At 37.5% G+C, this 24,897-nt stretch overlaps 1 protein-coding gene across 1 annotated transcript in view; it reads left to right on the plus strand.

Annotated features, from left to right (window-relative positions):
• The window catches only part of LRRC2 (leucine rich repeat containing 2), a 78,983-nt gene that overhangs the window by 29,941 nt on the left and 24,145 nt on the right, over nucleotides 1–24,897 (plus strand). The window contains exons 4-5 of the mRNA XM_053467649.1: nucleotides 6,210–6,366; nucleotides 15,985–16,121. Coding sequence (XP_053323624.1) covers nucleotides 6,210–6,366; nucleotides 15,985–16,121 — 294 coding nt within the window. The remainder of the gene's footprint in view (nucleotides 1–6,209; nucleotides 6,367–15,984; nucleotides 16,122–24,897) is intronic.

Consider the following 24,897-nt stretch of genomic DNA (forward strand, 5'->3'; position numbering starts at 1 on the left):
AGTAATGTACTAGGCATACCCTGTCAGGGGAAATGATAATCAGTTAACTGAGTAACATGCTGATTCAGAAGCAGTGGGGATGAAATACCCCCGTGGCACACTTCTTCTTCCTTTAGAAAAGTTTGTATCATTACACATCATTGGCGTTATCAGCATGTTACATGACGCAATGCAGCTTCTGTTAAAGGAGAACGGGACTTGATTTAAATACTCTCCACATATTAAGGTTTGAGGTCTACAAGTCATATCTTACTTGGTGATGTTTTGAGGTCAAGAATCGTAAAAATTGCACAGTATTAGCTTCTCATAATTTTCGTATAAGCATACATTGTCACCAAACTTAGAGCATTACAAAAAATATTCTCCTGGACAGGTAGTAAAAATGGAAAGGAACCAAAATCTAAACTTTTCTTTTTATATTTTTCACTACTTTTTCTTTTATGTTTATCTTAAATTTAAATGGTCAGCTGAGAACCTAAAAAAGTTAGCTTAAAAAAATACTGATAATTGAGTACAATCAAATATAATCAAAATTATTTTTTTAACTGCTGTCTTAATGAATCACAAAATGCATCTTAGTTTCCTTTATCTGGTGTAATATGGATGGTCACTATAGATTGTATGTGTAAATATACCATAATATAATAAATGTATTATAATATAGTTAAGTTAGGGTTTTGTTTGGGCCAAAGTAAATAAAATCACAAACGATGATGTTTCCAATCAAAGGATCCTACCTAGGCACATTGCATTTGTTACCGACAAACTTATTGCATTGTTTGCTGCAAAAACAAATCACTTGAATGTCATAATATCCGCATGCCCTGTAGCTAACTGCATTTAAGTTACTCCGAAGATTATGACTTCATTGTAAATCTTTTAATCATCGGCTCAGTTCAAACATTTCCCTAGTATTCAGAATATAGTCAAGGGTTACATAGACAGAAAAGACTATCCAACAAATTATTGAATGAACTTGGCTGGAAAAAAGGCATACAAGAATAAATAACAGTAATATTTTGGTACTTGAACCCCTTAATGACCGTTTCTTACTCGTAGTACATTTTGGGACAAAGGCTCTTTTAACATTTTTCAGTGTTGCTGTTTAGCTGTAATTTTCTTCTTTCTCATTTTGTGCACCCACACACATTATATATTGGTTTTTCCAGGCCAAACAGGGCTTTCCCTAGATACCATTATTTTTATCATATCATCTAATTTATTATAAAAAAAAATATAAAATATGGTGATGTTTTGTTAAAAAAAATACTTTTTCTCACTTTTCTTGCAAAAACCAATGAAAAAAACGTCCTAAATAGATTCTACTATTTCTCCTGAGTTTAGAAATACCCAATGTTTTTATGTTTTTTTGCTTTTTTTCTGCACGTTATGGGGCAACAAGTACCAGTAGTGTTTCGCTAATTCAAAACCATTTTTCCCCCAAAGCTGGTCATTCTGCCCCATGTGCTATTTCAGGTATCTTTGAAGCCGGCCAATGCAATTTACCCCATCAAACCATATATTTTTGAAAACTAGACTCCCCAAGGTATTTCAAATGCTGGTATTTTAACCCTTTCCACGCACTAATTCTACCACCAGCCTTTGTCAAACTTTATGGTAGTAAAACATTTTGTATTTTTTTCACACACGTTATACTAGGTATGAATTTACCCCTCCTGGTATATGTCACTGCCAAACAACACACCAATATGTGTTGGCAACATCTCCTGAGTGCAGTGATACCCCACATACATGGGTTTGTTGGGTTATTTGGGAGGTAAAAGTCAACCTTTGTGAGGTGTGTATTTTTTTGCCATTTAGACATCTGGTCAGACTGTGCCCACGTCCCACATTTGGGACATCTTTGAAGCCGGCCAATTCAATTTAACCCATCACATCATACATTTATAATGCCAATATTTTAACTCTTTCCATGGGGGAATTTTTGTGAAGATATAGCACGAATTGTAGGACTAATAAAAAACTATATATATCAAATATCAGATGAAATAAGTATCTTGTGATAATACCTTTTTTATTGGACTAACAGAATTTAGGAATGACAAGCTTTCGGGAGCTTTACTCCCTTTCTCAAGTCTAAAACATTTCTCATTTTTCTAGACTAGACTGATTAGTGAGCTGGGCTCCATTGACCTTTCATGGTTGAATGCAGTACCTGCGGCGGCAGGTTTCCCTGGATGCTACAAAGCCGCCAATTGCGTCGTAAACGCCGCAATCACGGTTATGCAGCTGTGTCATTATTGCATTGCACCGCAAGCCCGTACATGTACGGGATTTGTCGTTAAGGTGTTAATGTATGATTTTAATATAATGATGTTGGAAATATCTGATCTAACCAATGTTCTCATCTCCTTTTGACAATATCCAGAATTTTAAATCCCCTTGTGAATATTTAAATAGATTAAAAGCCTGAGGTTGAAATTGAAATAGGAATAGAGAATAAGCTTTATACAGGTTAAAACCCTTAATATCGGATGGCCCTCCTTAAGGATGCAGCTGGATTGATCATTGTCACACATTCAGGAAGATGAAGTATATTTTGTCTTTGTATGACTTTGAGATGATTGATCAATAGAATGTGTAAAAATAAACTGTCAAATAAATAAACCATTATAAGTCCTATTAAATCATAAAGGGTAATTTATCAAGATAAAAGGATTGCAATTTTGAGGCTATTTGCTTCATGTATGTGTGAATCTCAAATGCACAAAATTGTGGTTCAAATGTTATATATCAAATGTTGCAGATAAATGGGAACTGCTATGCTTCACAAAACATCTTTAATAAAGAACAAGGTGGAGGGGGTAACAATACAATGCACAGATGCAAAAATCTATACAATTGTTATTGTCATGAAAACCCTATCTGAACTTTCAGAAATATCTTATATCCACAAGTGCTTGTTTTTTAAGCTCCTTTTTCAGATTCTCTCCTCCACATTTTACTGTTCTGTCCCTATCTCTTTCTTTTATTAAATCAATTGGCAATAATATTCAGCATTCCCCATGCACAGAATATCTGAAAATGTGGATAAAAAATACTCAAGCTTCCCATAATCTTAACTACTTGGCATGTCAGGACAAGGCATTACATCCATAAAAAAAAATCTGAAATAATCTTAAAAAGTCAGAGAAGTATTTTGGCCTAAGTCCCTACGCTTCAAAACTGGGGGCGATTGTTCTCTTGTGTTGCTGCTTTATAGGTGTCAGGCCCCATTCAGGCTGCAGGGCTGCTTATCTCTAGCTTCCCCCTGTCTCGCTACAGTTCACCTGTCTTGCTACAGTTCCCCCTTTGCTGTATCAATTCCTAGATTTCCCTATGCTCTGTCCTGTACTTCAGCTTCTGTTTCCTTTATAAGTTGTGCCCCACCCTTTTGTTATGTTTGTCTCAGTCTGCAGTCTCTAGGTATGTTTTATCTCTGTTCTGTGTTTAGATTCAATGCTTATTAGCTTATTAGTAATTCAGTAGGCAGGGTTTAGCGATAGGACCCACCGAATATTGGAGTACTTTGGCGTAGTGGTGGGCTAAGCATACTATGACCATAAGATGTGACTAAATCTCCAATTGTTATCATATAGTACAAGGCTAGTTCCTGTATCTTTGTGTATCTGTATTTTATGTTCCCTGAATCATCTGAGGATCTCGGTTCCTCTCTCCTCTCCCCATGTCCCAGGTAAGATATCCTATCCTTGTTTAAGGGAGAAGCGTCTGAGGATCTTGGCTCCTCACTCCATCCCCTGTGTTCCTTGCCTTGTTTCCTGTCCTTTGTTGTGTCCTGTCTTGTCTGGCTATGTTTCCTGCTCGGTCTCCCTGTTTCTTGCTCTGCCGCCCTTGCTTGCTATGTTTCTACTGTTACTCTGCTTAGCTTCTCTACTCCCAGCCTGCAGCATCCTGCACATTCGTCTGTAGAGCTATGTCTCATGCTTGCTCCAGGGCGCCTGCAGGATATCACTTTGTTTTGTTCTTGACAACATCCGCTGCTATGTCAGGGCCCTGGTATGTGGCCACAACCCTAGGTGCTCAACACCCTGGAGAGTGCAGTCACGCTCTGGGTCATTACAGTAGTCTGTATGGACCCAGTCCCTGACAATAGGTCTGTTACAAGGGAGATCCAGCGCAGCCTCCATAGACCGCTTTAAAAGTCACTGCATGCCCTTAACTCATGAACCCCAGTTTATGATGTCATATCCTGGTGTTCTGCAGTGAGAATGGAAGCCATGGGGGAGGGCGTGGAAGATTTGCCCTGGATCAGCTATGAGAGAATGGCCAAGGTGATTATGGTCCTGGTCATAGTATGCACAGAGGTTTGCAGTCTGAACTTTGCCTTGCATGTTGGAGCTAAAAGCTTAGGTGTAATGGTGTTCGGTGCAGTACTGTTTGAATTCACAAGCACTGATTGGAGGAGGAAAGACCCAGGTCTCTCCAGCCCATGCTGGGATCTCTTATGTGCCCCTTTGACAGCTGATGACACACACCATGATCAGGAATGCAGGGTTGTATGATCAGTGCTTGAAGATCAGGGCAAGACGACTGAGAAAGAAAGTTTCTCTTTCTTTAATAATTAAAATATTTCAAAACAATTTAATAAACTATGTTTTTATTAATTTAAGGTAAAATGAAAAATACATATTTATACTATCAACATGGCTACCATCTGGTAACAAGAGAGATCCCTGAGGTTTATAAAGACCCAAAATGGCCCTCTAGTAAAAATACGTTTTAAAAATAAAGTATACTACATAAGGGAGAAAACCCTATGTATGTGGGGTGCTACTGTACTCAAGGTATAAATTGTTTAAAATAAAATTGCTTTAAATAAAAGTTCTACTTAATCCTAAAAACAATATTTAATTTTTCCAGATATAGTCTTTAGAATATATAAAAATAACTCTTGGTCATAAAGGCAGTGGAGGCTCCTCCATAGATTTTTGATCAATTTTGCAATTTTATTTTCCTTTTGCGCTTTGGGGTTCACGTGTCATGAAGCTCCTGTCCCTTGATGTAGCCCTCCTATGTCTATCGCACATGCGATAGGAAGAAATACCCTATTTTGGCTCAATGCTGCCGCGCCGGCTGAGCCGCCCATATGAACCCTGTTCGCACAGTAACGGCTGTGCGAGTGAGGGATGAGCTCCCAGCTGTCAGCTCCCAGCCATCACAGTCCCCCCAGCCTACTCCAGTGCGACTGCCGGATTACAGTCAGTCACTCCCCGCCCTCCCCAGTGCCTGACTGCAATCCTGCAGTCACAATGATAATTGGCCCCGCCCCTTTCCTTATTGCGTCCACACTGCTCAGCAACTCATCTAACAGGGAGTATAAAATTAATATTTGGGCTGCTGAAAATTAGAGGAGGTGGGGGTTAATTTAGGGGCAGTTATGGTTAATGTGGTGTTTAGGGTTAATTTAGGGGCAGTTGCGTTAATGGGGTGTTTAGGTTAATTTAGGGGCAGTTATGGCTAATGAGGTCTTTAGGGTTAATTTTGGGGCAGTTATGGTTGATGGGGTCTTTAGGGGTAATTTGGGGGCAGTTATGGTTGATGGAGTGTTTAGGGTTAGTTTAGGAGCAGTTATGGTTGATGGGGTCTTTAGGGTTAATTTAGGGAAATGTATTTTAACCTGTACATTATGTCATAAATGTACATTTCATTTTCAAAATTTATATATTGTGAACCCCCATTGGAATTACCCACCAGCCGCCACTGCATAAAGGGGTTTTAGAGAGTGAGAGTAATAGCCACCCCCACGTATACTACTTACCATATTCATAGAACACCCTGAAAGACAATGATTTTAATATAGCCATACAATACTTACTTACAAAACGTCTGTCTACCTAAGCCTAACATTTGCCCCCCAAAGGTGTGCTCCATTGTATTTATATTTTGTATGAGGCTAAAGTCTCACCTTAGTTCATGCTACATATGAACTAAATGTATCAGATTGATAGAATCATGTCATCATGAGAACAGAGCCAATGTTTTTAGAACAGAATATTTTAGAATAGAAATTATATGCATTGGTGACAAGGCAGGGGTTAATGCAGTCTGTATATGTAATTGCATTAATATGCACTTTAAAGACTCTATATAGATTCAAAGATATCGAGTATAAGCTATCCTAGCATTCAGTAGCATCCTATTTTGTAGCATTTGAATATTTTTCCTAACAACTTAATTTTACTTCCTAGGAACTTCCAGAGTCTCTGAAAGAAAAAACATATCTTAAACAACTGTATGTTAACAAAACTCGGATACGGATTATTCCTGAGTATATACGGTTCTTTCAAAAGCTAAACGTTTTGGATATGTCCCAAAACAAGATTTCAACCATACCATCTGAAATAGGTAAATACAAATAATATATTCAGTTTATATATATTGAGTATGCTTTTGTATTAATCGTTATATTCATTTTATTTTCTGTTAACTGATACTGTATTGCTCATTGCTGTGCATATTGTTCTTTACGCAGCCTTGAAGTTGTTTCAAAAACTAGGAAACATTATTGTCAACCCTATGATGTCCAGGATTTTAGGAAACTATAACACCAATGTTACGATTGAGTTTCAGCAATAAATAAGCATATACATAATACTTGGACATTCAACAAGGGAAGCCTGAAGCCACAATTTAGTGCGACTAATCCTTGAAATAAATATTATAGAGTAAATAACACAATACCTTAACTTTTCCACTAAATACAAAGTTTGAAAGTTTTATCCCCTAAAGTGACTACAAATTCAGGAGGGTATTTTATCTCTGGATAAGTAAAAATGAAATAGTTCCTACTGTAAGTTAAGTGTCAGGAATCAGATGACCAAACACATACACCAGAACAGGCTCTGCCACATTGCAAGCCAAACACACACACTAGGACAGGCTCTGCCAAAGCAACACCCAGACACACACACACCAGGACAGGGTCTCCCACGACACCCACACACACGCTGCCACACTAACACCCAAACACACACCAGGACAAGCTCTGCCAAACCAACACCCAAACACACACACACCAGGACAGGCTCTGCTGTATGAACCACTGAAATAGGGTCCTTTTGAATACTAATTGTGCATTATCTGTGTAGCAGAAATGCACAATATATATGTTATTCTATATAATAAAATAAACTTTTAAGTATAAACCCTTGTATATAAACAATACACAATAGTTCCTTACTGATAAAGCCCTCCTGTCTTTGTGTAATAAATAAGAAAACAGGAAGATGACACGAAACCACGTACAGGAAGAAGAGGGACACATATAAAAAGGAATGGAAGGAAGAATATAAAACTTTACTATCTCCTGAGGAAGCCAATAGAGGTGAAACACGCCGAGGAAGGACTTTTTACTTATTTAGATGTTTTTAAATATTTTAAACTTATCACTAGATTTCATAGGAGCTAGTTCCCCCAATACATTTGTATTATTATTACTTTTTGGAGTTGGTTGAATTCTATCGAAGGAAGCTGCAGCACATCTTCAGAAACATCAGAAAGATAACTTCTGGACACAGAAGGGTTCCTATATCCTTTCCCTGAGCGTCTTTTGCACATATATGGATGTGCAGGGAATCTTGTGAGTGCAATCTTTTTTATTTTATTCTAAAAGCTCCAGATCAACAATACTACACTATTGGTTGTGTCTCTTCTGTTCTAGGTCACACAACACCTTAAGAAGTGCAAGAATATTTTTAGCACTATTGTGAGTGCAATTGACACCATATATTTGTTTAATTTCTTGTAAAATACTCTACACTATTATTGTTTGTTTTTCTCCCTTATCTTGCATGAGCACTCCTAAACAGAATTGAACTTGTATACCATTAACACCTGGAGAGAGGTGTCTATAAGGTGGCAGCTGCAAGAGACCCAAGGGAGAGTATTAATTTTGTTTTTTCACATTGGTATAAACCAGGCTGTTTTCCTTGCTGAGTCTGCCTGCTCTGTGCTCTCCCCTAGGGAACTGACTGACTGTAGTGCACATGAGGAGCTTGTGAGTCTGCCCCCACCCCCATGAGCATCACGCCTCATCTTCAAGGGGGCAGGGCAAAGAGCCTCACATTTGGAAGCATGGAGCATGCACACTGGGCGGCCACATTAACAAAACCTCCAGTGTTCCACCTGTTCCTAGAACAGTTGGCTCACTGGGAAATATCTCAGCTTCCTGGTAGGCAAGTTCAGCCCTGGTGATGGCACCCACAGTGTCCAATGGGCGGTTCCAAATTCGGCGGAGGAGGCCATTGACCAGAGCCTACTGATGCTATGATTATGACCTTTCAGCAGGCAGAAATCGATCGACTATCAAATCATAAGAAGCCATTGCCTGATGGCTTTAGTGCGGAGTATTAAAAATCTTAGTACCCCATTTATCATCCCATCTTCACGAATTGTATAATCGCCTACTGGCAGGTGAGGGGCCCCCAAAGGATTTCGTCTTTCTAGGATTGTAGTTAATGCAAAAGCTAATTGGGACCCCGAACTGATGTCCTCATATCGCCTGATTTCCCACCTTAATCAGAACTTTAATTGGACTGCAGTGATGGCTTCACCGCTTCAGCCCATCCTGGCGAGGTTGATTGCCCTGTCCCAAACTGGCTTCCTCTGAGGGAGACATTCTACTCAGAATGTTAGGAGTATGATCTTGGCTATTGCCTCCACCAAATTGGTGAAAAATAAATTGTCTATAATCATTAGTTGTGATGCTGATAAGGCTTTTGATCATATTTTTTGGCAATCTAATATCCTTTTTTAAATTTCACTACTTTGCTTTACTCCCCTGTTTCGGGCACTATACAGCTCTCCTCTAGCACAACTTTTTAACAGGTGGAATTCCCCCAGTTTATGTTAGATAGGGGTACTGCTGATTAACTTAGCTATTGAGCCACTGATATGTATAACTTAGCTAATGAGCCGCTGATATGTTTGATTGATTGCTCTGGACTGTTGGAGGGTATCCCTGTAGGCAGGGCCAAGTTAAAGGCCTTTATAGATGACTTGCTCTTATTTCTTCATAAGAAAATAGTAAATTCCCCTGCTTATGGATACTCCTAATATGTTTCATAAAGCTTCAGGGTTCTTAATCAATACCGCCAAAACAGAGGCACTTTGGATACTTCCACAGGCTAGGGGCGGATGGGGTGATCAGTTTCCTTTTCTTCGAGCTTCCTCCCCGGCCCTTAAATATTTGGGGTCTCTGGATCCCCTCTAATCTTTTTCAACTCAATAAGATAAACATCCCTCCACTTTTCCAACAAGTTGAAAACTTGTTTAAGGCCTGGGCTAAGTTTTCCCTTTCCTTCACGGGTAGATGTCATCCATACAAGATGGCTGTGTTCCCCAAACTGCTATATCCTATTCATATGCTTCCAATTACTCTGAGGACTATGTGTGTACCCATCATAGATATCTTCAGTGTTTCCTATGGAGTGATAAGAGGTCCTGGAATAGCGCTTGTGAAACTGCAGCAACCTAATTGTAATGGGGGCCTAAATATTCCATGCTTGATTATAAATACACAGTGGATTAGATTCTAGATAGGAATAGATTTGCCAATACAGGGCTAAAGTGGCAGCTTTCTCTTGATATCAGATTACCTCCCTCGTGCATCTGCCTAGACACTTATGGCAGGATGACTGCCATAAACCACACACACACTGCTATACTGCACACACAGGGCTTGGACACAGGTGAGGAACCGTCTGAGATTGGGTTTCTTCACTGTTCATTTATTTCCCTACTTTTACTGTATAACTCTCCTACTGCTTGTTGTTATGACAGTTAATGCTGAAATATTTTTGCAGTTGTGTCTTGTGGGCCTTATATGATGTTGCTATATATACATTGTCATTACGCACCTTCTCTTGGTTTGCCTATATTGTGTACTCAATACGTGCCAAATCTTCTATTTTCGAGATTGTGAAATGCATGCCTTATATGACACCGATAGATGTGTATTGTACTTGCGTACCATCTCTTGGTTTGCCTGTACTGGGTATCCTGTATGTGCCATATCCTCTTTGAATAAAAAATGTTTTTAAAAAATGGTCAATGTGGTCACTTTAGAATAAACCATTTGGGTTTCTCTTGAACATGTCTATGCATGACTAGGGCACAGGATGTAAGTAATGAAAGTAAGAAATACAAACCTCAAGATAAATAATTAAATACACACAGGCCTATGCCAGCACTTTTATATGATTAACTTAAGGATTATTTTTCAATACTTTTCAGAAATTGTGTAGTTTGTTTGCTTTTCTTTCATTTATTCTCAAGAAGACAACTTTCCCGATTCCAAACTTTGCAAACTTTGCTGTATAATCGGTTTAACGTTAAATTAAATTGCATGCTTGTAATTTCTATCAACTTTCTTAAAGCTTTTTCCAGGACTGAAAGCCTATGATAATGCTTCTCTTTTGCTTAGAATGGACCAGCTATAATTTTGTCAATTAATATTTGTACTGAATAATTTACTTGTGTACTTGGTAAGGTGGATTTGAAAGTTTTCATGTATGGTTATTGAACCTTTCAAGATTTTTTTTTTTTTAAAGACACTCATACTTTAATATACAAACATGACAACTACAAGGCTAAATCTTTCAAAGCCTTTAAAAACACTTTGCTTTAATGCAGCGATTCAAGTTTAATCACATTCATTGATTTCCTCTCACTTTTATTTCATTTTGAAAACCTAATTGAATAGGGAGAATTAGAGCAAAGCTCTTTTTGGTAAACTTTATCTACTCTCTCTCTGAACTTATGTTAACAAATTGCTGATCATTGCGCCCATTTTATAACTGAAAATGATTCTAGCGTCCGTTTTCTTTACAGACATTTTTAATGAGCATCCCTACAGATATGATCTGTGTCACTGGAACATTGGCCAAAGATCATTTTTTAGTTACTTTGAAAACTAAAACTCTCAGCAGGTTTAATCCTTCATGCACAGCTCATGCAAGCCTTTTAATTTAATGTCAGTGTAATGTGGGCTCTGTCTTCTGCAAGTCAAGCTCTCTTGCCATTAGTGATAAGCTAATTTTGTGGGATAAGAAGGGAATACATTGAAATCTTAATTGATAATGTGGTTTATTTAGTTAAGGAATGTGAGGCTTCACTAGACATTTAGTAAGAATTTCAATTGTGTATTAAGAGAAGGCCCATTAACAGTTTAAAAATTTACAATAACTCTGTTGCATTAGTTGAGGCCAATTTACTGTCATGCACCAGGATATACCTGGAAGGCTGGAGCGTAGAGGTAAGCAACCACTAGGGAACAATTATTTTCCTACACTTACTTAGTAGGGGCTGGTGAAGATGGAGACACTGGCTCATGCAGAAACATAGCAGTGACCCAGTAGTCAGCATCTTAACAGAATAGAGACAAAATAGAATAAACTGAAATGCTGTTATACTGTAAGTGTCAGCTTCAGATGCCTATTGTAGTCTAGGCATTCATTTAGCAGATGTTAAAAAAAAGAGAGCAGAGTACAATGTCAACTTTGCAAGATGTCTACAATCAGAGTGTACATAGTCGACCAGCTACAGTCAGTTGCCAGATCAGCAACTACCCCGAGCTCCCATCCTGTAGTAGTCCTTACTTGACTTGTTGGAACCTGAGCTTCCCTACTCTGCTTTCATAAACAGTGTTGTCTGTGAGCTCTGTATTAATGTGTGGGACTGTCAGATACTCACAGAGAGAAATCAATTCAGAATATACCCAGCAAAAAAACACCTACCTAAAACACAAGTTTTGAGGATTCCATCACATATATGGCCATATATTGCATATATAGTACCCCAAGTTTGGCGAGTCCTGCTTGCATGGCTATATTGCTTAGTAAGCAGCTTAAGCAATGCAATTGCACTGCATTTTAACCAAAATGAGATTCACAACCAATTTAACCCCTTAAGGACCAGGCTGTGTTTTACCTTTTGTACCATTGGGACCGAGGCTGTTTTAACACTTTTGCGGTGTTCGTGTTTAGATGTAATTTTCTCTTCACTCATTTAGTGAACCCACACAAATTATATGTTGTTTTTTTCAGGACAAGAAGGGCTTTCTTCAGATACCATTGTTTTAATCATATTATCTAATTTCCCATAAAAAAATAATAAAATATGATGAAAAATGTAAAAAACCCACATTTTCTTTTACCCCAAAAATCTTTTACTCATCCAAAAAAGCTAATGAAAAAACCTACTAAATAGATTCTATTATTTGTCCTGAGTTTAGGAATACCCAATTGTTTTATGTTTTTTTTTGCTTTTTTCTGCACGTTATGGAGCATTAAGTACAAGTAGCGTTTTGGTATTTCAAAACCATTTTTTCCAAATCTGGTAATTCTTCCCCCCCATGTGCCATTTCGGGTATCTTTGAAGCCGGCCAATGCAATTTACCCCATCAAACCATATATTTTTGAAAACTAGACACCCCAAGGTATTTCAAATGCTAGAATTTTAACTCTTTCCATGCACTAATTCTACCACCAGTCTTTGTCAAACTTTGTGGTAGTAATTTATTTTGTGTTTTTTATCGCTAAAATTGCTCTTCAGGTATGGATTTACAGCTCCTGGTATACATCACTTTCAAACAACAACCCAATATGTGTTCAGCAACATCTCCCGAGTACAGTCATACCCCCCATGCATGGGTTTGTCGGGTTGTTTGGGAGGTAAAATGCCACATTTAGGAAGTGCACATTTTTTAACTTGGAACTTTTACATCTGGTCATTCTGCCCCCATGTCCTAATAGGACCATCTTTGAAGCCGGCTAATTAAATTTACCCCATCAAACCATATATTTTTGAAAACTAGACACCCCAAGGTATTTCAAATGCTAGTATTTTAACCCTTTCCATGCATGAGATTCTACCACCAGCCTTTGCCACACTTTGTGTTAGTATTTTTTTGGTATTTTTTTTACACAAATTGTACTTTGGGTATACATTTATAGCTCCAGGTATACGTCACTATCAAACAACACCTTAATATGTGTTCAACAACATCTCTCGAGTACAGTGATATCACCCATGCATGGGTTTGACTGCTGTTTGGGGTTAAAAGGCCACATTTGGGAAGTGCGCTTTTTCCCCCCTATTTTGGTCAGTCTGTGCCTATGCCCTATCTTTGAGCCTGGCCACTACAATTTACCTCATAAAACCATATATTTTTGAAAACTAGAAACCCCAAGGTACTTAAAATGGTAGTATTTAACCCTTTCCATGCATCAGATTCTACCACCAACCTTTGCCACACTTTGTGGTAGTATTTGTTTTTGTATTTTTTTCACACAAATTGTACTTTGGGTATAAATTTATAGCTCCAGGTATATGTCACTATCAAACAGCACCCTAATATGTGTTCAGGAACATCTCCCGAGTTCAGTCATACCCCACATGTATGGGTTTGTCTGGTGTTTGGGGTTAAAATTCCACATTTTGGAAGTGCACTCCCCCCCACCCCATTTGGGTCAGTCTGCGCCTATGCCCTATCTTTGAGCCCGGCCACTCCAACTTACCCCATCAAACCATTTATTTTTTTTAAATTAGACACCCCTTGGGTATTTGAAATGCTTTTATTTCAATTTTTCCATGTCAGGATTTTTGGGAAGATACAGCGCTAATTTTAGCACTTGCTCATAATAATAAACTTTATTTTTTTTTTATTTTATTTTACTCTTTTTGGACTTTTTTTTTACATTTTGCTGGAACTGGATAGTTCCTCTAAAGCATAATAATTTTTAAATGTTACCATGTTTTTTTAAGCTTTTTCTTTTTTTTTAATTTTTTTTAAATATTTTACTAATCACATAGTGATTAGAAAACTGGGCTCCATTGATTTGTATGGTTGAATGCAGTACCTGTATTCAACCTGCAAGTGGAGCCAGAGTTCTCTAGAGGGTCTGGAGACCGTCTAGCTAACTTTTTCAACTTTATTATTCTTTTTCCCGGGCCGCCGCCATCTTGCGGATGGCGAAGACAGCGTGCAGCTGCGGCTGTGACCGCTCTCCGGAGCGGTCACAGCCCGCCCTGGGGTAAGTATTTGGTGTCGCTGGATGCCTCCTGATCGAGGCATTCCAGCGAGATCATTGAAGTTTAGGAGGTGATCGTTGATCGCCTCCTAAACGCTTTTAAAACGGGCGTCCGCCGCCATACAATGTATGGCGGATGTTGACGCCCCGGGGAGGGGCCAGACATGGCCCATCATGCCGATCTCGGTGTTGCTGAATGCCTCGGCATCGAGGCATTACAGCAACACCATTTAGGCTTAGAAAGTGATCGTTGATCACTTTCTAAGCTTGTTTAAGTCTCATGACGTGTCAGGCACGTCATAGGTCGTTAAGTGACCGTTTTGCATGACGTGCCTGACCCGGCAATGGACGTTAAGGGGTTAAAGCCTTCTCTGGACATAATTAACGAAGCACCTGTGTGGCAGAACCTGCAAATATGCACAGCACAAAACCTAAAAAGCATAAAAGGAATAGACATTCAGATTCCTGGGCTTCTGCTAGAATCATAATGACCAAAAAGTACACAAAACAAGAATGTAGTGCATACCCAGCAAATACCATTCAATTAACAACTACCTAAGGCATAAATATTTTCTCCAGAAAAGGCTTTAGATTGCTTGAGTCTCATTTAAGTTGAAATGCAGTGCAGTCCCATTGATTAAGCTCCTTGGTAAGCAATATAGCCATGAATAATTATGTAGGACCCTTTAAACTTGGGGTACTTTGATGCAGCAGTGGATTAAGCAATATATGGCCATATAGGGTGACATAATCCCTAATACTTATGCCTTAAGTAGGGTTTTTTTGAATGGTATTCATTGGATTTGCACAGAATTTTTGGTTTTATGGTCATTATTATTCTAGCACCAACCTGGGAGTCTGCATGTGTAAGTCTTTTATGTAGGGCTGCAACTAACGATTAATCGGATACAAAATTTTAATTTTTCATTTATTTAAAATAATTTAATAAAGTAACGTAGGATGTAAAAAAACAGCAGAGTAAAAAAACTGATAAAAATGCATTTCTTGTTTTTATTTCCCAACCTGCCCCCCCAGTTATGCACATTTGAGCCCAAGCTTGCCACACTGCCTCCCAGACATGCCACACTGCCTCCCAGACATGCCACACTACCTCCCAGACATGCCACTCCGCCCTCCCCACATATGCCTTATATACCCTATATGCCTTACACCCCCAGATATGTCACTCTGTCCTCCCAAGGTATGCCATATACCCCCTGATATGACATAGTGCACTCATAGGTTTGCAGACTCGTTCACAGACACAATACTTGTATAAACAAATAAAGGGTTAATCTTCACTGCCCCCAGGATTTGGATTCCCCTCAGTTTGCCCCACTTTACCTCTAACTGCACCTTAAGGGGCAAGAAAGGCAAATGCTGCAAGGGCTGCAAGGTGAGGGGTAAACTTGAGCTACCTAGCAGCAACATGTGGGACACAACCTGCCTCGGGAACCAAGAATGCTTATTTTGTGTTACTGGATAATGAAGTGTTCTCTGCTAAAATTATGCTAATGGCAAAACTTTACTATTTTTAATAATAAATCTTTCTGAAGAGATTTTCCAATTAACAATAGTAGGAATGGTGTCTGTAATGCTACATTTAGTTACAAAAGTGTTACATTCAACAGAATAGGTGAAGCAGCAATGCTATATTTATTTATATTGTTATTTTTTAATACATTTAGTCAAACCTGTAGAGGTGACAGTTCCCTTTAAGAACCACAATATAATGTTTAGATGTCACTGAAACAGAGGTGTATCTAGCTGAACAAGAAAAAATAACTATCTTATCTTATTATTATTCCTTGTCATAGTGCCAAAAGCCATTGCCAAGTGGATGGTCGTATTATGAATCCTTTATCAATTACATATAATAATCATTAAGACAATAACCATAAATATGTATTAATACTATTTTTTTTGAAAACAGGTTATTTGAAAAGTCTGAAAGAACTCAATGTTAGTTTCAACAATATAAAGGAAATACCACCTGAGCTGGGAGACTGTGAAAATCTTGAAAAGTTGGATTTATCCGGAAACTTAGATCTCATGGAGCTGCCTTTTGAGGTAAGCCCTTTACAGTGTTAATATTTGTAACTTGCACTTTTTGGGGGATTTTGTTTGTTTATAACAAATACTTTAATAAACAAATCTCAGCGTTTTCCCCTATAAAAGTGTGTGTGTGTGTGTGTGTGTGTGTGTGTATATATATACTCTAAATGTAAATACGTAAACATATTTACAAATTAAAATAAGGAATATAAAAATGTTTACTATGGGAACAAACATCTTAAATATCTATTCTGATGATCTGCATGATTATTTTTTGTCTAATTCGCATTTGTCTGCTTTGCCTGATGTCAAGTTCCAGCTTGATTTTTAAGATTAAATGTACATGTGTGACCCACTATTCTACCACATTGGCAACATATTTTTTAGCAACCAAAAAGTGTGGTTTTGCATCTTCTGGGTTTGAGTAAACAGTAAATCATAATCAAAGCCTAACAGTCTAGACCAGGACTAAAGATCAGCTCAGGTACTTCCTCCAGTGTCTCTAGATGGTCCAAAATATCCTGTAGTTTGATAAATACCCTCTGGATTCAATTCTTGCTTGCCAATGAGATGTATATTTATTAATGTATTCTTTTTTTCTGTATTGTTTACTAACAATTCATCTAAAATAAATCTAAATATAAAATTACATGTTGCAAGATGCGAGATTAGCTTTAACTGAATTAGCTTTAATTCTCTCCAGATAATTAAATGCAAAGTTTGTAGAACATTTTTTAAACAAAATGATTGGCTGTAATACTTAGCATTTTCATATGCTAATATTTGTTTAGTGTTTACTATACTTTTATAAGTTTTGTAAGTTTAGTAAAAGTATAAATAGTAAATTTTTACCATATAATTTTAAAACATCTTGCTTTACACATAGAAATAAAATTCCTGAAAATTTAGCTGGTTATGTATAAGTTGGTACACAGCTTGAAACTACCTTTTTAGTACTAAATATCTTGGTCTATATTATTACACATATTGAGTCCTTAATGGGGTACATTTCTACTTCACTTATGAGAAATCGCAAACAAGCTGTGTATCATAAAATAAGTCTTTCTCTTCTCTACTTACCAATTTTAAGTTGTAAAACCCCTTTTCTTTCTTACAATTCCTCAATAAAATTTTTACGGGCCTAAAATCCTAGACCTGCTCTGCATCTCACATAAAAAATTCCATCGAGAGAGGAAAAGATTGATGGCTGGAAGTGCAGTTCAGTCTCACAGTTCTGATGATCTCATAAACCTTTATGATACCGTCAAAGATCGTTGACTGAATTACAGTCACATTTTCAATCTCTCCTTGAATTTCTTATCCAATTGGTTATCTGGTGATAAGTCTCCCTTATTCATAAACCAACTAATGAAAATCGACTATCGGATTGTTCATATTTTATTTCAAGAAATGTTATTTGAACATATATATATATATATATATATATATACACATATATTCTACGTTTGTTAAATAACTACTTTTGGTCTAAATAAGTGTGGTTTCTTCAGCTTAGTCTGATGATTTGCATGTCTTTTATCTTAACTGAAATTAAACTGATATACTGAAAAAGTTAAGCCTTCAATGGTACAAGCAACACGAGAATAAGACAGAAATAATAACTACAAGAAATTACTTTTTATTACTTAGTCAGTTATAAAGGTATGTGAGACTGGAGTAGCAGCACAGGTCTTTCGTAACACAAAACTGCATACCTTGAAATAGCTTTGTGACTGCCCTTTGTGTACTCACTTTCAATATTACTCATTTTCTCTCATGCTGACTTCCAGTAACCATTCTTAAAATATCATTCTGATAAAAAATGTTTGTTATGTATAAATAGCATGCAGCTATAGTGTAGACCAGCTTTTTTTATTCTAGTTGTGTTTATATTGTACCTCTTGTATACACCTGATTATCTCTTTGTACTACAGAAAAAGATCAGTTATGGTTTCAAGAACCCTTCTTATCACTCAGACTTTGGCTTATGTGGGTAATTATGTACCACTTACAATATCACTGCATGCTAGGCCAGAGCATTTCATCCCCTATTGGACGTAAACAGTGGGGAAACATACTATAAGCCTTTAGATTACCAGCCATAAACCTAAAATGTTGGAAACACTTTATAAACGTAGGATATTAACAATTTTAGTATCTTTTTATATTTTATATTAAAACATAAATGACCTAAATATCAATCACAGATGTGAGTAAAGCAACATGTATTTAATATTTTTACATGTATAAACATGCTGGCACGACTATGAACACCGAGGCACACACTGCAGAAGTTCTCTGCCCATAGCCCACCACCAAAGGAGACCCTTAGTGACAGGGAGCGGGGACTAGGGTGATTCCAACAGTGAGGAGGCCTGATGCAAGTGGATATATTAGGGGCAGAGTTGGTGTGCAAGGTGCAGGAACCACGACAGCCAGAACCAGGAGGCGAATGCAGCAGAGCAGGGGTTAACTCAAGCAGGATAATCTGGATAGCCGGGTCGGTACACAAAGTGGGAAGTAATACAAGCCAGGTCGGTAACAGAGCGGGTAGTCAGACGAGCCAAAACTGGATACCAGGATGAACAGGAGAAGGTACGAAATCGCTAGGAAAAGAATCATCAGGCAGGCAAGGGTCAAAAACTAGAGAAACAAACTGCAGAGAACACTCATGAAACGTAGACAACAACAGGGTACTGACTAGAGCATTTCTGCGGTTTTTAAATCTGGCACTCCTTACAAGCTCCGCCCCCTGGGCCACATCATAGCAGTTCTGGGCAGTCTCCCAGGACTCCGCCTCCGGACCCGTCCAACCGCACCCCCATCATTAAAGACAGGAGGAACGCCGCTGGACCGGGAGCAGGTAAGTACAGAATGCTGGGGATTAATGCTCCGTCGGGCATTATGATGCCGGACAGCAGCAAGGTCCCCAGGCACTGTTTTCTGACTTCGACACCGAAGTGGGGGTGTGGCCTATAATCGGGATTTATCGCAGGGATGCCCAATTCGTATCGCCCAACCCCAGGGACATGCAGTTCCGAGCGCCGGGAGTTTTTTTTTTTTCATTTAGCCCTGCTGTGGGCAAGCAGCAGAGTTAGGATCCAGATCCCCCGCAGCACTGCAAGGGATCTGGATCCTACTCTCCGGCAGACAGGGGACGTCTGCGTGATGCGTGTAGACAACCTTCGATGCCGACACTTCCGCCAGGGCTTCTATGGTGGAGCACCAACGTGACATAACCTTTCCGGTGCTCTACCATAGAAGCCCCAGCGGAAGTGCCGGCAGCAGAGGTTGTCTAAGCGAATTGCGCAGACGTTCACTGACTTCTCCGTCATAGAAGCCCCGGCAGAAATGCCGGCAGCGGGGGTTGTCTAATATTTCATTAAAATAGCACCAAACTTTTAGGGTGTGTCCTATAAAAAAAATAGAAATATAAATAATACACTTTGCGGATTACTGTCTTAGGGAAATAAATATTGGGCAATGTGAAGTGGGGTCAGCTAAACCAGGGTGGATATAAGGCATTATAGGCATAGTGGCATATAGGGGGTTAAAGGCATATCAGTGAAGCAGAGTGCCATATAGGCAGGTATAAGGCATTATAGGCGTAGTGGCATATAGGGGGTTAAAGGCATATCAGGGAGGCAAAGTGGCATATAGGCAGGTATAAGGCATATCTGGGGAGCAGAGTGGCAAGCCTGGGGGCACATGTGCATAACTGGGGAGCAGGTTGGCAAATAAAAGGAAATAAAAACCAAAAAAAATCTTATAATCAAGCAAATATGGTACATTTCTTCTTAATCATACAGTGGGTTATGTGTTCTTTTAATGGCAAGTCCATTGCCTACTTTTCTAACACTCTCACCTGTGTTAACGTGAGAGTCACTGATATGATGTCAGCAGGTAATTTTGGAGCAGGGATGAAATGCAGTGGAATTGTTTTTTCAGGATTAAGTTTTTCATAGCAAAGAGGGACTTTGCAATTAACTGCAATTTATCTCATCACTCTTAATAACATTCTGGCTGTGATGTCCTATTATGTCTCAGTGTTGCCATGTGCATTACTATGTGGTGATGCCATATCTCATTTCAGCTCTTCTCTTATGTTGAAAATGTCACAGTTCTTAATTTATGATGTATTTTGCCAAACTAGAACATGATCTCAACAGGTGGCCCTGTTGCTTTCAACTATAATAAACTATATGGGATATTAAATAGTGAAATTATCCAAGCATACAGGTTTGATGAAAAAAATGTATGGTATATTTTTATAATTGTGGTAAAAATCAATACTTCATCATTCACTTTTACCAACAATATTGTATGTAATGTTCCAGTGGATAAGTAAACGTGCCCCAGCATAGTTAATATACTGTTTGAGTTTGCAGTTTAAAATGACAAATGTCACACTCTATAAATACTACAAACCCTTTGTAACGCATAGTTAAATCAGTGAGATTTCCTTTAAGTAACTTCGCCCATTAATAAAGTTTCACACAGGAAACACATGGTCCCTCATAACTAAATAATGTATGAAGTCATTAAATTGACCTGCAGACTCTCACATCAGTAAATAAAGGCCATTGTAATGATTTATTATTGAGATACACAAATATGTTTGACTTGTTCATTTGCTTTTGACCCAGAGTGGAGAATTGGCATACTTCTCGAACATTTATCTTTTTATGCAAATTGAGCTTGTGGGTTCAACTAACAATTATGCCAACAGCTCTTTTTAGAGCCAGTCTGCACATTTAGTCATCAGTGTATTAAATTCTGCACATATCACATCCAGCATACAAATAAACAAATGGTCATTATTAATTAAATGTTTTTAGGGGTAACTTGGCAGAAAGGATTGCCAAAATGTTGTCAATGCACAACAGCTGTTTGGTAAGATGGAGTCAAGTTTCATTCCAGCCATTAGAAACAGAATGATGTAAATAACAAGGACAGGTGAAAAGGTGTCCTATGTCAGAAGAAGTACACAACACTGAAGAATTAACAGTGACAGAGAGCTCATAAATATTAAAAATGTAAAACGACAAGGACAGACGAATATGCACAAACCCAAAACATGAAACTTTATAATAAACATAACACATCTTACTCATCTCTGTCAAATTATTTTGATAAAAACAAACTAAATTTTTTTTTTAGCAGAGAGATGAAAAAAACCCATCAATTTCCAGCTTTATTTACTGTGAATGATTTTTAATATCTTATACATTTATCTACTTTGGCATGACTTTTTATAATAGTTATAATTATTATTGTTATGAACACATTAGCCTGTCATTGTAAACAGCATGTCGGCACAGCACATATTTAAATGCATTTGAGATGCACAAAAATACATTAATGTATTATTTGCATATTTGTTATCCAATCTTATATCCACAGATTAATAGTTACTATAGCATATTATTTCTAGCTTGCTAAAACATTTTTTCATGCATAAATCATTTATTTTAGTTTTTTATGTATTTTCTCTGTTAAGTAATCAAAATACAGTAAACTAAATATGTTGGATGTATTATAATTCCCATACAATATGGCAATAGAAGGACAGTTGTAAGTTGTACATTTAATGGCATTGTCAAATTGTTAATTTGTGGCCTTGCATACTTCCCTAGAGTCCCCTTTTTGAGACCCAATCCCTTCTTCTCCTACAAGTCAATGACTTTGTAGGAACCTATAGGTCTGCAAGCTAGACATACATCCTGAAACAAAATTGTCCCTCTTTGGGAATTAATCACGGAAGGGAGAGGCGGTAGGAGAGTTTAGCTTCAACTTCCAGACTTCACGATACGCTACGAAGGCCCATGCATAATAAGATTTGCTGTAAAATCAGTAAGGTTTCTCCAAAGTCTCTTTATCCACTGGCATATGAAGTATACAGGGCCAGCTCAGGCCATTTAACTGTTTTAACCTGCAAATATCGGTCCTTCCAGATGAATAGTGAAATGAGGGTGTGGGGAAATCAACTATCTTGCCAATTTTGGTGAATAGACCTGTTTGGCCATTTGAAAAGTTAAGAGGTGCTCTGCTTCCTATATATACTTGTAAGGGGTTCTGAGCAGTCCATTTAAAAAATCCCAGCCAGTAACAGCTGTATGCAAATCACATTTGAAATAAACATATTTCTCTTTATGCTGGTAGATAAGTCAATAAAGTACTGCGTTCATATTTAAAAAGTGGTTTTGTGCTGTAAATTATGCATTTCATTCCTGTAAATGATCTGAGCTTGACTTCTAAGCAGACAACCTTACTTGAAAGTAGAACTTAAAAGGAATCTCCGATTATAAGATAACTGGACAATGCTTATTGTTCAATAAAACCCATATGTAGATGTTTTGGTTTCATAAGTATGTTCATTGTAGTATGAATAACACCTTAACTGCTAGGAAGTCAGGTATGATCAGCAGAAATAGTCCTCATTTGTCTTGCTGTACTGAACATTAACCGAAAGTAACAAGGTGTCATTGTATAGCTGAAAGTCTGAAGAACAGTAATTGTATTCTTGTGCTATATTTTATTATGTTCTGTCATGGGGAATGTTGAATTTATTATCACTTAAACCTGATTGCATTTTAATAAATATGGATATAGGATATAAATATATAAATTCACCAACCACTCCATCTTGATCTACTCCCTAGTTGAAGCAGGCACCCTGAAGGTCCCTCAGGCACAGCTAAAACTCAGAGGGCAGTTAATGTTCTCTACAGTGTTCTCCATCTAGGAAGTGACAGCTTATCAGCACTATTAATCATAAGTCATAGACAGTCATTAAAATTCAGTTATAAAACTACTGAACAACATGAAAAAAGGAATTTAACGTATGTATAGTTACAAGATATACAGGGCAATATTTAAGAGTGATTATCGGTCTTCATGTTCTGAATGATATGAAAATAATATTCAGCGTCATACAAGGTGACAATTCCACAAACCTTAAGTGTCTACCATAGCATTTTGACATAGTATAGCATTCCATTAACAAACCGTGTCATTTGCATTTATAGGTAATTGTTATATGAGAGGTTGCATTTAGTAATTGAGCTCAGTAGCAGACATCTATGCATGTAACAAGTACAAATGAGCATGTACCACTTATATAGCTGAGGGTTGCTGCCGTTTTAGTGAAGTATACTCAGCACACAGTTAAAGTTGAAGGGCACTTTCAGAATAATGAAGACACCTAAACATAAAGCCAAATATGAACTTGTCAATGTCCCTGGTGTCTTTTTAAACATGATCTACTAAATGGAAGATTTGTGAATTCCAGTATAAATTGTTAGTATGCCAAAGATAGAACTGCATTAAGGCAATCTGTGACTCCCGTACCGTCTTCCTGCCCCCATATTTAACCGATTTATGACCATGTGACAGCGGTCCAGTAGAGCAGAGGCCAATGTTTTGTGCTCCTTCCATTTCAGATGTGTCCAGAAGAAAACACCTGTCCAAATGACATAACATTTTTCAGCTGAACACCAGACCCCACAAACTGTATAACACTGACTTTAACAGACATTGTTTTAGCTCTCCAACATATGGGTTTCTCAGATAATTGTAGCGGATCACAGGCATGCAAAAGTTGAACTATACATTTGTTGTTTTTTAGATTCAGATATAAACAGAAGCAAAATATATAGATTAGCGCATATAAATGTTTATTCCCTCCCAAAAATATGAATTGTATGGAAATCGCTACCAGCACGGTAATACGGTAAATATTGAACTGGACTATTTAATGTCATTTTTACATTTATATAGCACATGCTAAATTGGTTTATGGCTCTTAATTGGAGGAATGTCAAGTACAGAAATAATTCCTACTTTGTTTTCTCAAAGATTTCATCATTTTAGAATACTATCTGTTATGTTATTATTTGCTTTGTTATTTATTGCCCTTTAGTGATATAATTTTTGATGCCTTATGTCTGTTTTGTATGCACTTTGTATTGGTAGCTAGTTTATGGATGTGTGAGAAGGGATAAGAAAATACAATGCAGTTTTGCTTTCATTACAAATTGCAGTTTCTGCATTCCAATGATTTATGGAAATTTATGGAAATATATATAGGAAAGCCACATAGAAGTCAAGGAAATGGGTATCAAGAGGCAATGTTATGTAAATTGAATCATTGTTCCATTTGTTACATTAAATAAATACTGGCCAATATCCCCTTTGTGTATTTCCAACTAATCCATCTTTCACACTTTATCCCGAGTTGCCCAGAAGGGGACAAATCTTAAACTCTGTAAAGCCACCTGTGATGTGACCTGAAACAATGTATTGTTTATCATCACAAACCACCAGTGTGCTATTGTTTATTCTTTTAAACAATAAAATAGCTAAATGTTAGTAGGCAGCTCTTTATGTGTCACTAGAAGAGGCAAACCCCCAAGAGAACAGTTTAAAAATTGCCCACTAAATTTGTTATAGATACAAAATGTAGAATCCACATCAAGGTAAAAAAACTCTTGTTCTGGAAGACAAAAAAGTGAGACTGGGAATTTAAAATATGATATCTGTGAGTATATAGTGTACATTTATTTATTCATGTTAAGGATCTTGTTTTCAGGGCTTTAGACTACCTCTGGTATTTCAACAAATCACAATCAGTGATAGGAACATATTTGCATGTATAAAAAAATACAAATCAAATGCAATAAACTTGCCACACTAGCCAAAATGTTAACAATGATAAATATGTTTACCAAAAAAAAAAAAAAACAATGTAAAGGCAAATATCTGTAGCAAAACGATATATCATTAAGTCTAT

Source organism: Spea bombifrons, chromosome 1 (genome assembly GCF_027358695.1).
Source record: "Spea bombifrons isolate aSpeBom1 chromosome 1, aSpeBom1.2.pri, whole genome shotgun sequence".
In the NCBI taxonomy this organism is placed as follows: Eukaryota; Metazoa; Chordata; class Amphibia; order Anura; family Pelobatidae; genus Spea; species Spea bombifrons.